This window comes from Coregonus clupeaformis, unplaced genomic scaffold (assembly GCF_020615455.1).
Source record: "Coregonus clupeaformis isolate EN_2021a unplaced genomic scaffold, ASM2061545v1 scaf0057, whole genome shotgun sequence".
In the NCBI taxonomy this organism is placed as follows: domain Eukaryota; kingdom Metazoa; phylum Chordata; class Actinopteri; order Salmoniformes; family Salmonidae; genus Coregonus; species Coregonus clupeaformis.
This window is the reverse complement of record NW_025533512.1, coordinates 726,244-739,450: the sequence shown is the minus strand read 5'-3', so window position 1 is coordinate 739,450 and position 13,207 is coordinate 726,244. Positions and strand designations below refer to the sequence as shown.

The window sequence follows — 13,207 nt, the reverse complement described above, 5'->3', positions numbered from 1 at the left end:
GACTCATCTGGCACTGCAGGATTTGAGTCCCTGGCGGCGTAGTGTGTTACTGATGGTAGGCTTTGTTACTTTGGTCCCAGCTCTCTGCAGGTCATTCACTAGGTCCCCCCGTGTGGTTCTGGGATTTTTGCTCACCGTTCTTGTGATCATTTTGACCCCACGGGGTGAGATCTTGCGTGGAGCCCCAGATCGAGGGAGATTATCAGTGGTCTTGCATGTCTTCCATTTCCTAATAATTGCTCCCACAGTTGATTTATTCAAACCAAGCTGCTTACCTATTGCAGATTCAGTCTTCCCAGCCTGGTGCAGGTCTACAATTTTGTTTATGTTGTCCTTTGACAGCTCTTTGGTCTTGGCCATAGTGGAGTTTGGAGTGTGACTGTTTGAGGTTGTGGACAGGTGTCTTTTATACTGATAACAAGTTCAAACAGGTGCCATTAATACAGGTAACGAGTGGAGGACAGAGGAGCCTCTTAAAGAAGAAGTTACAGGTCTGTGAGAGCCAGAAATCTTGCTTGTTTGTAGGTGACCATATATACTTATTTTCCACCATAATTTGCAAATAAATTGTCACGGTTTCGGCCGAGGCTGCCTCTCTTCCTTGTTCGGGCAGGCTTCGGCGTTCGTTGTCTCCGGAATACTAGCTGCCACCGTTGCATGTTTCTATGTTCGTTTGCTTTTGTCTGTTTGTTGTGACACCTGTTCTCGTTTAGTGTAATTAGTGTCCTATAAGTTTCTCGTTGTGTCTGTCTAGTGTTGTGTGTGATTGATTTATTTCTGTCGTGTGTTGTGCTTGTATAATTACTTATTCGCTCGGTTGAGCTTTACTCCACTGTGTTGGAGCGTTTTACGCACATGTGTAGTGCGCCTTTTGTTTTGTCGCCTTCGTGCGTAGTTTCGCCTTCGGGCAAGTTTGTTCGATTTTTCCTTGTTGGAAATTGCACTAAAGTCTTTTGGACTATACTTCGGTGTCCTGCGCTTGATTCCACCACTACACCCACCTACAGCATTACTGACATAAATTCATTAAAAATCCTACAATGTGATTTTCTGGAATTTTTTTTCTCATTTTGTCTGTCATAGTTGACGTGTACCTATGATGAAAATTACAGGCCTCTCTCATCTTTTTAAGTGGGAGAACTTGCACAATTGGTGGCTGACTAAATACTTTTTTCCCCCACTGTACATAGAAATCCTCACAAAATCGTGCATGAGAAGCGCACCAGTAGCTCCCCTTTTGGCTGGTTAACCATAATTTTGCAACATGAAAGACAAAATATGCTAAAACATCTCTGCCAATAAAGTGTGTATTCTAAATTCCCTGTTCATGGTGTCTGTTTGAATGTTGTGTGGACCTCAGACAACCCCTAAACATCTTTGTTAAAGGGATTCTCAGTACTTTTGTATACTTTTCAGCCAGTAGTTCTGAAAGTAGTGCTCACAAGCCAAAAGTGGTCCCCGAAAATGGTGTACTACGTCACATGTGCAGATACGTGCACCACTTCATTGCTCATTTTTTTTCATTCTTTTAAATTCTCTCTCAATAACTTTTTTCCATGATTATTGTATTTATTATAATTTTATTTAATTCTGTTCAAGTGTTCACCATTACGATACGATATACTTTATTGTACATTTACATGGAAATTCTGTGACGCCAGAATACAAATACACAAACACAATATATTACATGCAGTACTGAAAACTGGAAAGTTAGTACATAAGTCACACATTTACATTTCCACATATTTAAAGTCTCTGCTGCCTACTGATCGGCCGTGTGGTAGAACAGCGCCGGAAGAAGATGGCTGCCGTTTTACAGCCCTCTAACCAATTGTACTATTATGTGTGTTTTTCCGCGTTATTTGTAATTTATTTTGTACATAATGTTTCTGCCATCGTCTCTTATAACCAAAGAGAGCTTCTGGATATCAGGACAGCGATTACTCACCTCGCATTGGACGAATATTTTTTCTTCAACGAGGCGTTCGCGAAGGATATCATACAGACACCCTACAAGGCCCAGATCCCCGTCATTCGCGTGAGGAAGAGACGGAGATATCGCGGACGCAGATCCGGGTGCCTCGTAAGGATCCGACGGCGAGCGAGTAAACTGCCTCTCCCATCAATCCTATTAGCCAACGTTCAATCTTTTGAGAATAAAATTGACGATTTAAGATTACGGTTATCCTACCAACGGGACATTAAAAACTGTAATATCTTATGTTTCACGGAGTCGTGGCTGAACGACAACAATGATAACATTCAGCTAGCGGGCTATACGCTACATCGACAGGACAGAACTGCAGACTCTGGTAAGACAAGGGTGGCGGTCTCTGTATATTTGTAAACAACAGCTGGTGCACAAAATCAAATACCAAGGAAGTCTCGAGGTTTTGCTCGCCTGAGGTAGAGTATCTTATGATAAGCTGTAGACCACACTATTTACCAAGAGAGTTTTCATCTATATTTTTCATAGCTGTCTATTTACCACCACAAACCAATGCTGGCATTAAGATTGCACTGAATGAGTTGTACAAGGCCATTAATCAACAGGAAAACGCTCATCCAGATGCAGCGCTCCTAGTAGCCGGGGACTTTAATGCAGGGAAACTTAAATCCGTTCTACCTCATTTCTACCAGCATGTTAAATGTGCAACCAGAGGGAAAAAAACTCTAGACCACCTTTACTCCACACACAGAGACGCATACAAAGCTCTCCCTCGCCCTCCATTTGGCAAATCTGACCATAACTCTATCCTCCTGATTCCTGCTTATAAGCAAAAACTGAAGCAGGAAGCACCAGTGATTCGGTTAATAAAAAAGTGGTCAGATGACGCAGATGCTAAGCTACAGGACTGTTTTGCTAGCACAGACTGGAACATGTTCCGGGGATTCTTCAGACAGCATTGAGGAGTACACCACATCAGTCACTGGCTTCATCAATAAGTGCATCGATGATGTCGTCCCCACAGTGACCGTACGTACATACCCCAACCAGAAGCCATGGATTACAGGAAACATCCGCACTGAGCTAAAGGGGTAGAGCTGCCGCTTTCAAGGAACGGGACTCTAACCCGGACGCTTATAAGAAATCCCGCTATGACCTCCGACGAACCATCAAACAGGCAAAGAGTCAATACAGGTCTAAGATTGAATCATACTACACTGGCTCTGACGCTCGTCGGATGTGGCAGGGCTTGAAAACTATTACAGACTACAAAGGGAAGCACAGCCGCGAGCTGCCCAGTGACACAAGCCTACCAGACGAGCTAAACCACTTCTATGCTCGCTTCGAGGCAAGCAACACTGAAGCATGCATGAGAGCACCAGCTGTTCCGGGACGACTATGTGATCACGCTCTCCGTAGCCGATGTGAGTAAGACTTTTAAGCAGGTCAACATTCACAAGGCCGCAGGGCCAGACGGATTACCAGGACGTGTACTCCGAGCATGTGCTGACCAACTGGCAAGTGTCTTCACTGACATTTTCAACATGTCCCTGACTGAGTCTGTAATACCAACATGTTTCAAGCAGACCACCATAGTCCCCGTGCCCAAGAACTCTAAGATAACCTGCCTAAATGACTACCGACCCGTAGCACTGACGTCTGTAGCCATGAAGTGCTTTGAAAGACTGGTCATGGCTCACATCAACAGCATAATCCCAGAAACCCTAGACCCACTCCAATTTGCATACCGCCCCAACAGATCCACAGATGATGCAATCTCTATCGCACTCCACACTGCCCTTTCCCACCTGGACAAGAGGAACACCTACGTGAGAATGCTATTCATTGACTACAGCTCAGCATTCAACACCATAGTGCCCTCTAAGCTCATCACTAAGCTAAGGATCCTGGGACTAAACACCTCCCTCTGCAACTGGATCCTGGACTTCCTGACGGGCCGCCCCGAGGTGGTAAGGGTAGGTAACAACACATCTGCCACACTGATCCTCAACAAGGGGGCCCCTCAGGGGTGCGTGCTCAGTCCCCTCCTGTACTCTCTGTTCACCCATGACTGCATGGCCAGGCACGACTCCAACACCATCATTAAGTTTGCCGACGACACAACAGTGGTAGGCCTGATCACCGACAACGATGAGACAGCCTATAGGGAGGAGGTCAGAGATCTGGCCGTGTGGTGCCAGGACAACAACCTCTCCCTCAACGTGACCAAGACAAAGGAGATGATTGTGGACTACAGGAAAAAAAGAGGACTGAGCACGCCCCCATTCTCATCGACGGGGCTGTAGTGGAACAGGTTGAGAGCTTCAAGTTCCTTGGTGTCCACATCACCAACAAACTATCATGGTCCAAACACACCAAGACAGTCGTGAAGAGGGCACGACAAAGCCTATTCCCCCCTCAGGAGACTAAAAAGATTTGGCATGGGTCCTCAGATCCTCAAAAAATTCTACAGCTGCACCATCGAGAGCATCCTGACTGGTTGCATCACCGCCTGGTATGGCAACTGCTTGGCCTCCGCCCGCAAGGCACTACAGAGGGTAGTGCGTACGGCCCAGTACATCACTGGGGCAAAGCTTCCTGCCATCCAGGACCTCTATACCAGGCGGTGTCAGAGGAAGGCCCTCAAAATTGTCAAAGACTCCAGCCACCCTAGTCATAGACTGTTCTCTCTGCTACCGCACGGCAAGCGGTACCGGAGTGCCAAGTCTAGGTCCAAAAGACTTCTCAACAGCTTCTACCCCCAAGCCATAAGACTCCTGAACAGCTAATCATGGCTACCCGGACTATTTGCACTGCCCCCCACCCCATCCTTTTTACGCTGCTGCTACTCTGTTAAGTATTTATGCATAGTCACTTTAACTCTACCCACATGTACATATTACCTCAACTACCTCAACTAGCCGGTGCCCCCGCACATTGACTCTGCAACGGTACCCCCCTGTATATATAGCCTCCCTACTGTCACTTTATTTTACTGTATATATAGCCTCCCTACTGTCACTTTATTTTACTTCTGCTCTTTTTTTCTCAACACTTTTTTGTTGTTGTTGTTTTATTCTTACTTTTTTTGTTTAAAATAAATGCACTGTTGGTTAAGGGCTGTAAGTAAGCATTTCACTGCAATGTCTGCACCTGTTGTATTCGGCGCATGTGACCAATAAAATTTGATTTGATTTGTATTGGGCCTACATATTCTAGCCCTAAATTACATTACATGAAATAGGTTATACTGTATAATTGCACCAATATTTTCAAAGGACCGACATTTCCCGACTGACAGTTTTCCACATTGGTGCTTTGCAAAATGCCAACTTGTTGCCTACTAAATGTTTTCTATGAGCAACTGTTTGTGGGTTACTAGGGTAAGTTAATGATTGAATTGGGTGACAGTGTGTCAGTGTGTGCGAGTGAGTATAGCTTTGTTGACATCATGGGAGCAAGTGAGATAGGAAATGACTAATGTCCTGCTATTGACTGTCGCAGCATCCAAATTATTACTAAATGTCAACACGTTGAAGTAAATTCAAAGTCGCTGTAAACAGAACCATTTATCATGCAAAGGCTTATCACCACAGTTTCATGTAGTCTTTTTTCATGACAAAGATTGCCACACTAAATCACTTCTTAGGATTAATTGTCTTTATCAAGTATATAAAATGCAAATTGCTGTTCAGTCGCTGCCTGAGCATACAACTTGAAAATATTTCCCTAATATTCAAGTGAAGTGAACAAATACACTTCCGTAAAAGTGCAGTTTTTGGAGTGCAGCAACTGCATCTTATCGTTTGATCTTTGACCATAACAAGTCTATTTAACACTTTCTCTAACAGTTAAATGTCTTTACAAAAACAGTTTCTTCAGAATCTCAGCATCCCCTTCACCTGAGCATCTCTCTCCATCTGAAGGACAACAGAGTTTTCTGTGGTAAATTAAGACTCCTCCACAAGGTCTAACATCCCAAGTGCTTAATAACAAGACAGAAATACATTTACACAACCACCTTTTCAAGCAACAGCCTTTCATCAAGCTGTAAATCAAAGCTCAATGTTAGTCAGGAACAACATGTTGTCACGCCCTGACTCAGGGGACGCTTATATGTTGAGTCAGGGTGTGTATATTCCTTGTTGTGCTTGTTCTAGGTATGAGGATCTAGTATGTCTAGTTCTATGTTGGCCGGTGTGGTTCCCAATCAGAGGCAGCTGTCGCTCGTTGTCTCTGATTGGGGACCATACTTTAGCAGCCTATTGGCACTGTCTAGTTGTGGGATCTTGTTTCCGGTTAAGGTTTGTTGTGTCTACCTTAGGACTTCACGTTTCGTTTATTGTTTTGTCGTTGTGTTTATTAAGTTTAATAAACATGTACGTATATCACGCTGCGCCTTGGTCTGTCCCGTCATTGAACGAACGTGACAGAAGATCCCACCAAACGAGGACCAAGCAGCGTGCCCAGGCGGAGCGGATGGCCATGTCACAGGTGGCCAATTTGTGGTCATGGGAGGAGATATTTGCGGGGAAAGGACCATGGGCTAAGGTAGATGCCCAGGCAGGAGAGGAGCAACGGCAACACGGAGGAGGCCGGTCGAGGAGGAAGCCCGAAAAGCAGCCCCAAGAAAATCTTTGGGGGGGGGGCACACGGGGTGGTTGGCGGAGCCTAGGGTTAGAGCAGAGCCAACTCCCCGTACTCACGCGAAGAGGCGTATGACTGGGCAAGCTCCGTGTTATGTGGAGCTACGTACTGTGTCGCCAGTGCGCCGGCACAGTCCTGTACGTCCTGTGCTTGCACCACGCACGTGGCGTGCGAAGATGGGCATCCAGCCAGGACGGGGTGTGCCGGCTCAACGCTCCTGGTCTCCAGTACGCCTCCTCGGTCCCGCATATCCTGCGCCAGTTCTACGAACTGTATCGCCAGTGCGCGTGCACAGTCCAGTGCGTCCTGTGCCAGCGCCCCGCACGTGTAGTGCGAAAGTGGGCAGCCAGCCAGGACGGGTTGTGCCAGCTCTCCGCTCCAGACTTCCAGTCCGCCTTCACAGTCCGGTCCGGCCCGTTCCTGCTCCTCGCACCAAGCCAGTGGTGCGCGTCGCCAGTCCGGCCCGGCCTGTTCCTGCTCCTCGCACCAAGCCAGTGGTGCGCGTCGCCAGCCCGGCCTGGCCTGTTCCTGCTCCTCGCACCAAGCCAGTGGTGCGCGTCGCCAGCCCGGCCCGGCCTGTTCCTGCTCCTCGCACCAAGCCAGTGGTGCGCGTCGCCAGTCCGGCCCGGCCTGTTCCTGCTCCTCGCACCAAGCCAGTGGTGCGCGTCGCCAGCCCGGCCCGGCCTGTTCCTGCTCCTCGCACCAAGCCAGTGGTGCGCGTCGCCAGCCTGGCCCCGCCTGTTCCTGATCCTCGCACCAAGCCAGTGGTGCGCGTCGCCAGTCTGGCCCGGCCTGTTCCTGCTCCTCGCACCAAGCCAGTGGTGCGCGTCGCCAGTCCGGCCCGGCCCGTTCCTGCTCCTCGCACCAAGCCTGTGGTGCGCGTCGCCAGTCCGGCCCGGCCCGTTCCTTCTCCTCGCACCAGACCAGTGGTGCGTTTGTCCAGTCCGGCACGGCCCGTGCCCGTTCCACCGGTGCCCGCTCCACTCCGGAGCCAGAGCAGTCCGCTCCACCGGTGCCTGATCCAGTTCCGGTCAGCCATTCCACTCCGGAGCCAGAGCAGTCCGCTCCACCGGTGCCTGATCCAGCTCCGGTCAGCGGCTCCACTCCGGAGCCAAAGCAGTCCGCTCCACCGGTGCCTAGTCCGGCTCCGGTCAGTGGCTCCAGTCCAGACCATGACGTCAGCCCCTCTCCAGGTTCGGGGTCTCCCACACCAGGGTCCAGACAGGGCCTGGCGTATCATGGGAGGAAGGAGAGGGGAAGCAACGCGCCGAGGTCTAGAACAGACCAGGGGCGCAACAGGGAGGCGGAGAGTGAGAGGTGCCTCCGAGGCGGAATGCCCACCCGGCCCCACCCTGTTATGTTTATGTTGTGCGGTCGGAGTCCGCACCTTTGGGGGGGGGGGTACTGTCACGCCCTGACTCAGGGGACGCTTATATGTTGAGTCAGGGTGTGTATATTCCTTGTTGTGCTTGTTCTATGTATGAGGATCTAGTATGTCTAGTTCTATGTTGGCCGGTGTGGTTCCCAATCAGAGGCAGCTGTCGCTCGTTGTCTCTGATTGGGGACCATACTTTAGCAGCCTATTGGCACTGTCTAGTTGTGGGATCTTGTTCCGGTTAAGGTTTGTTGTGTCTACCTTAGGACTTCACGTTTCGTTTTGTTTATTGTTTTGTCGTTGTGTTTATTAAGTTTAATAAACATGTACGTATATCACACTGCACCTTGGTCTGTCCCGTCATTGAACGAACGTGACACATGTATTATACTTGTGTGTGAGCTGAGTTCGTTTGTGTGTAGTGCTGTACTGTGTGTGCATGGCACATGACGCTATTTAAAAATAAAATGCTGTATACATCTCAATAAATAGCTGCAAGAAAATAGGCAGTTAACTTGGAGAGTAAACATGTCCATCTGTTGATGAACATATATCTGGGAGTATCGAGTAGACGAGCTGTGACAAACGTAAAAACATCCTGGCTAACTTCATTTGTCCCCTCTCCCACAGTCCTCCAACAGACACACGCCAGCACAGATGGCCCAGCTCTCTGCGCTCTCGCTCAGCAGATGCACACTGGCATTAATCATAAAACAAGAATTAAAAAGAGAATTTAACCCTCTCCTACATGTACTGTTCTTTGCCAATCCTCCCTGGCTCCTTGTGGTCTTTTTCTGATTCAAACAAAATGAGAGTACTATTCATGGAAACCAAATCTTGGGGGGGTGGGGGGTTGTGTGTGTGTGTGTGTGGGGGGGGTCTTAATCAAAGGTTTTTGTCCTCTGAAAAATGCCCACCTTACAATAAGTAAATTTCAATTCTTACACAACACTGCAAAGAACCAAAAGATACATCAATAAAATGTCATTTAATCAAATAGGCTCGGTAATACTTCAATTGTCCCCATTTGAACTACCGTACTGGGTGTAATTCTGTTGTCGTTCTCATTTTACATCATTAGTGATTTCCCCTATTACCTAGTGGACTTTATGCCCTGTGGTGAACGACGGTCATGCCCCCTTGTCCCCAGCTTGAGCTTGGGGCATCCTGCCAACACCCTTTGATAATGTTAGTGAAATCCTACAATAAATACTATCTGCTATATGGGTCATTTGAGGATGGGATTGGGATGGGAGAGGTTCACAAGGCATCTGTGAAAGCAGAGCATGATGTAAAACTAAAGGAGAGCCATGGGGCCAGATAGTGGGGGTGTTGCTAGTGGCGTTTAGAAAATTCACCCTGTCGGTGTAGTCTAAAGAATTCAGAGAGAAGATTTTTTAAATTTGATGTTACTTCATACTATAAATCTATTAATTTTTATTCTGTAAACATAATTTGTCCCACCTACACCTCGTTTCGATGATGGCTGAGCATACTAGTCCTCATTACTCCCCATTGCGCATTATAAATATAATATGAACACACACAACTGGAATCCAATAATAGGCTACAGATTATCAATGTCTCCTGAAGTTTAAGACCTAATGACCTTCAGATCTACAAGCTCAAAAGTCATCTGTGAGTTCAAGATCAGGCTTTCCACAATCTTCTTACCTTGCTGCGTCCGCCTGTGTTCAAACGTAGAGCGGTGAGGAAGGGGTCAAAGATCATGTGACTGGTCTCGACGTTGACCGGCGACTGCCTCTTTCCCATGGAACACAGGTTCCAGGCGGAATTCACTAGCCCCCAGAAGGATGGTACTGTGGACAACAAGCACAGTGAGTTTAATTTCCTTTATCATGTGGATGTCTAATATCACGTTGATGTGTGAGATGAGTAAGTTCTTAAACAGCGCTTGGACTACATAAACTTTGCCAAGAAACACTGAGGAGGAAACATTGAGTGAGGAAACGAAGTAAAGATACAGTGGGGAAAAAAGTATTTAGTCAGCCACCAATTGTGCAAGTTCTCCCACTTAAAAAGATGAGAGAGGCCTGTAATTTTCATCATCGGTACACGTCAACTATGACAGACAAATTGAGATTTTTTTTCTCCAGAAAATCACATTGTAGGATTTTTAATGAATTTATTTGCAAATTATGGTGGAAAATAAGTATTTGGTCACCTACAAACAAGCAAGATTTCTGGCTCTCACAGACCTGTAACTTCTTCTTTAAGAGGCTCCTCTGTCCTCCACTCGTTACCTGTATTAATGGCACCTGTTTGAACTTGTTATCAGTATAAAAGACACCTGTCCACAACCTCAAACAGTCACACTCCAAACTCCACTATGGCCAAGACCAAAGAGCTGTCAAAGGACACTAGAAACAAAATTGTAGACCTGCACCAGGCTGGGAAGACTGAATCTGCAATAGGTAAGCAGCTTGGTTTGAAGAAATCAACTGTGGGAGCAATTATTAGGAAATGGAAGACATACAAGACCACTGATAATCTCCCTCGATCTGGGGCTCCACGCAAGATCTCACCCCGTGGGGTCAAAATGATCACAAGAACGGTGAGCAAAAATCCCAGAACCACACGGGGGGACCTAGTGAATGACCTGCAGAGAGCTGGGACCAAAGTAACAAAGCCTACCATCACTAACACACTATGCCGCCAGGGACTCAAATCCTGCAGTGCAAGACGTGTCCCCCTGCTTAAGCCAGTACATGTCCAGGCCCGTCTGAAGTTTGCTAGAGTGCATTTGGAGGATCCAGAAGAGGATTGGGAGAATGTCATATGGTCAGATGAAACCAAAATAGAACATTTTGGTAAAAACTCAACTCGTCGTGTTTGGAGGACAAAGAATGCTGAGTTGCATCCAAAGAACACCATACCTACTGTGAAGCATGGGGGTGGAAACATCATGCTTTGGGGCTGTTTTTCTGCAAAGGGACCAGGACGACTGATCCGTGTAAAGGAAAGAATGAATGGGGCCATGTATCGTGAGATTTTGAGTGAAAACCTCCTTCCATCAGCAAGGGCATTGAAGATGAAACGTGGCTGGGTCTTTCAGCATGACAATGATCCCAAACACACCGCCCGGGCAACGAAGGAGTGGCTTCGTAGAAGCATTTCAAGGTCCTGGAGTGGCCTAGCCAGTCTCCAGATCTCAACCCCATAGAAAATCTTTGGAGGGAGTTGAAAGTCTGTGTTGCCCAGCGACAGCCCCAAAACATCACTGCTCTAGAGGAGATCTGCATGGAGGAATGGGCCAAAATACCAGCAACAGTGTGTGAAAACCTTGTGAAGACTTACAGAAAACGTTTGACCTGTGTCATTGCCAACAAAGGGTATATAACAAAGTATTGAGAAACTTTTGTTATTGACCAAATACTTATTTTCCACCATAATTTGCTAATAAATTCATAAAAAATCATACAATGTGATTTTCTGGAGAAAAAAAATCTCATTTTGTCTGTCATAGTTGATGTGTACCTATGATGATAATTACAGGCCTCTCTCATCTTTTTAAGTGGGAGAACTTGCACAATTGGTGGCTGACTAAATACTTTTTTCCCCCACTGTATCTACATAGGCGTACAGAGGCCCATTATCAGCAACCATCAGTCCTGTGTTCCAATGGCACGTTGTGTTTGCTAATCCAAGTTTATCATTTTAAAAGGCTAATTGATCATTAGAAAACCCTTTTGCAATTATGTTAGCACAGCTGAAAACTGTTGTGCTGATTAAAGAAGCAATAAAACTGGCCTTCTTGAGACTAGTTGAGTATCTGGAGCATCAGCAATTGTGGGTTCGATTACAGGCTCAAAATGGCCAGAAACAAATAACTTTCTTCTGAAACTTTCTTCGGAATCGAACCCACAATTGCTGATGCTCAACTAGTCTCAAGAAGCCCAGTTTTATTGCTTCTTTAATCAGCACAACAGTTTTCAGCTGTGCTAACATAATTGTAAAAGGGTTTTCTAATGATCAATTAGCCTTTTAAAATGATAAACTTGGATTAGCAAACACAACGTGCCATTGGAACACAGGACTGATGGTTGCTGATAATGGGCCTCTGTACGCCTATGTAGATATTCCATAAAAAATCAGCCGTTTCCAGCTACAATAAGTAAGCATTTCACTGTAATGTCTACACCTGTTGTATTCGGCGCATGTGGCCAATACCATTTTATTTTATTTTATTTACAACATTAACAATGTCTACACTGTATTGCGGATCAATTTGATGTTATTTTACATTTCTAAGTGACCCCAAACGTTTGAACGGTAGTGTATGTACAATGTATTTAGATAGAATACCTCTAGATCAGAACCAGTTTAAATGCTTCCAGAAACTGATTTAAGATCAGATGAAATAATCTTAGTTAACCCTCCCTCGTTCCTTGCACATGACATAAGGGACTGGGAGAACCCCTCCTCTCCTCTTAGTAGGGCTCAGAGCCTGGCAGTGGCACAGGAGCAGGGCAGCTGTGACAGATGTGGCAGACCTCAAGAGTGAAATCACAACCCCTTTCTGACACGCATGACGTCACCCAGCCGTGATTACATCACGTGGGCCGGCTTGGGAGTGGAGCGGGTCGCCCAGCTGTGAAACAGATGAGGGTTCAGGAATATTACGCTTTCTCCCTTAGCACAGGGATTAGAGGCTGATACTCATCTGGAATGCCGGACGGAGACTCCTGGGACAACAGTACTTTTCCATTGCTCTTAATTCATGCGCAAGGGGCATGCCTTCTGGGCAAAGCCCAATGGTGGTTAAGGAGTATCAGATCAGTGCCACAACCCCTTATTGATTTCTACAAGAAGATGAAATCACGACTAGGAGTCAATTTCAGAATTAAGAGTCAGCTAATGAATCAGCTAGTGAATCAGCTAGAGAATCTGCTTGTGAATCAGCTAGAGAATCAGCTAAGTAGCTAAATCTAAAAAAAAAACACATTACATGTTGATCTTGGCCAAACTACTCATAATGCATGATAATGAAATACAGTAGATGAGGATCTGGAATTATGTTGGAATTTCTGAATGTCAACTAAGCTCATGTTGCATATCTTCCTGCTTTCTGAGCCACCACATTGTTTACCAGTTGTAGCTGCATGTGTAGTGGGTTCAATATAGTGTTAACAAAAAAACACAATGTTTAGTAAAATGATCACAAAATGAAACCTGGGCATTTTTAACTAAACTATCATTGTTTTAACGAACTG

The 13,207-nt window shown here is 46.2% G+C and overlaps 1 protein-coding gene across 1 annotated transcript in view; it reads right to left on the bottom strand.

Annotated features, from left to right (window-relative positions):
- The window catches only part of LOC121569051 (carbonic anhydrase-related protein 10-like), a 47,586-nt gene that overhangs the window by 25,259 nt on the left and 9,120 nt on the right, over window positions 1-13,207 (bottom strand). The window contains exon 3 of the mRNA XM_041879664.2: window positions 9,648-9,793. Coding sequence (XP_041735598.1) covers window positions 9,648-9,793 — 146 coding nt within the window. The remainder of the gene's footprint in view (window positions 1-9,647; window positions 9,794-13,207) is intronic.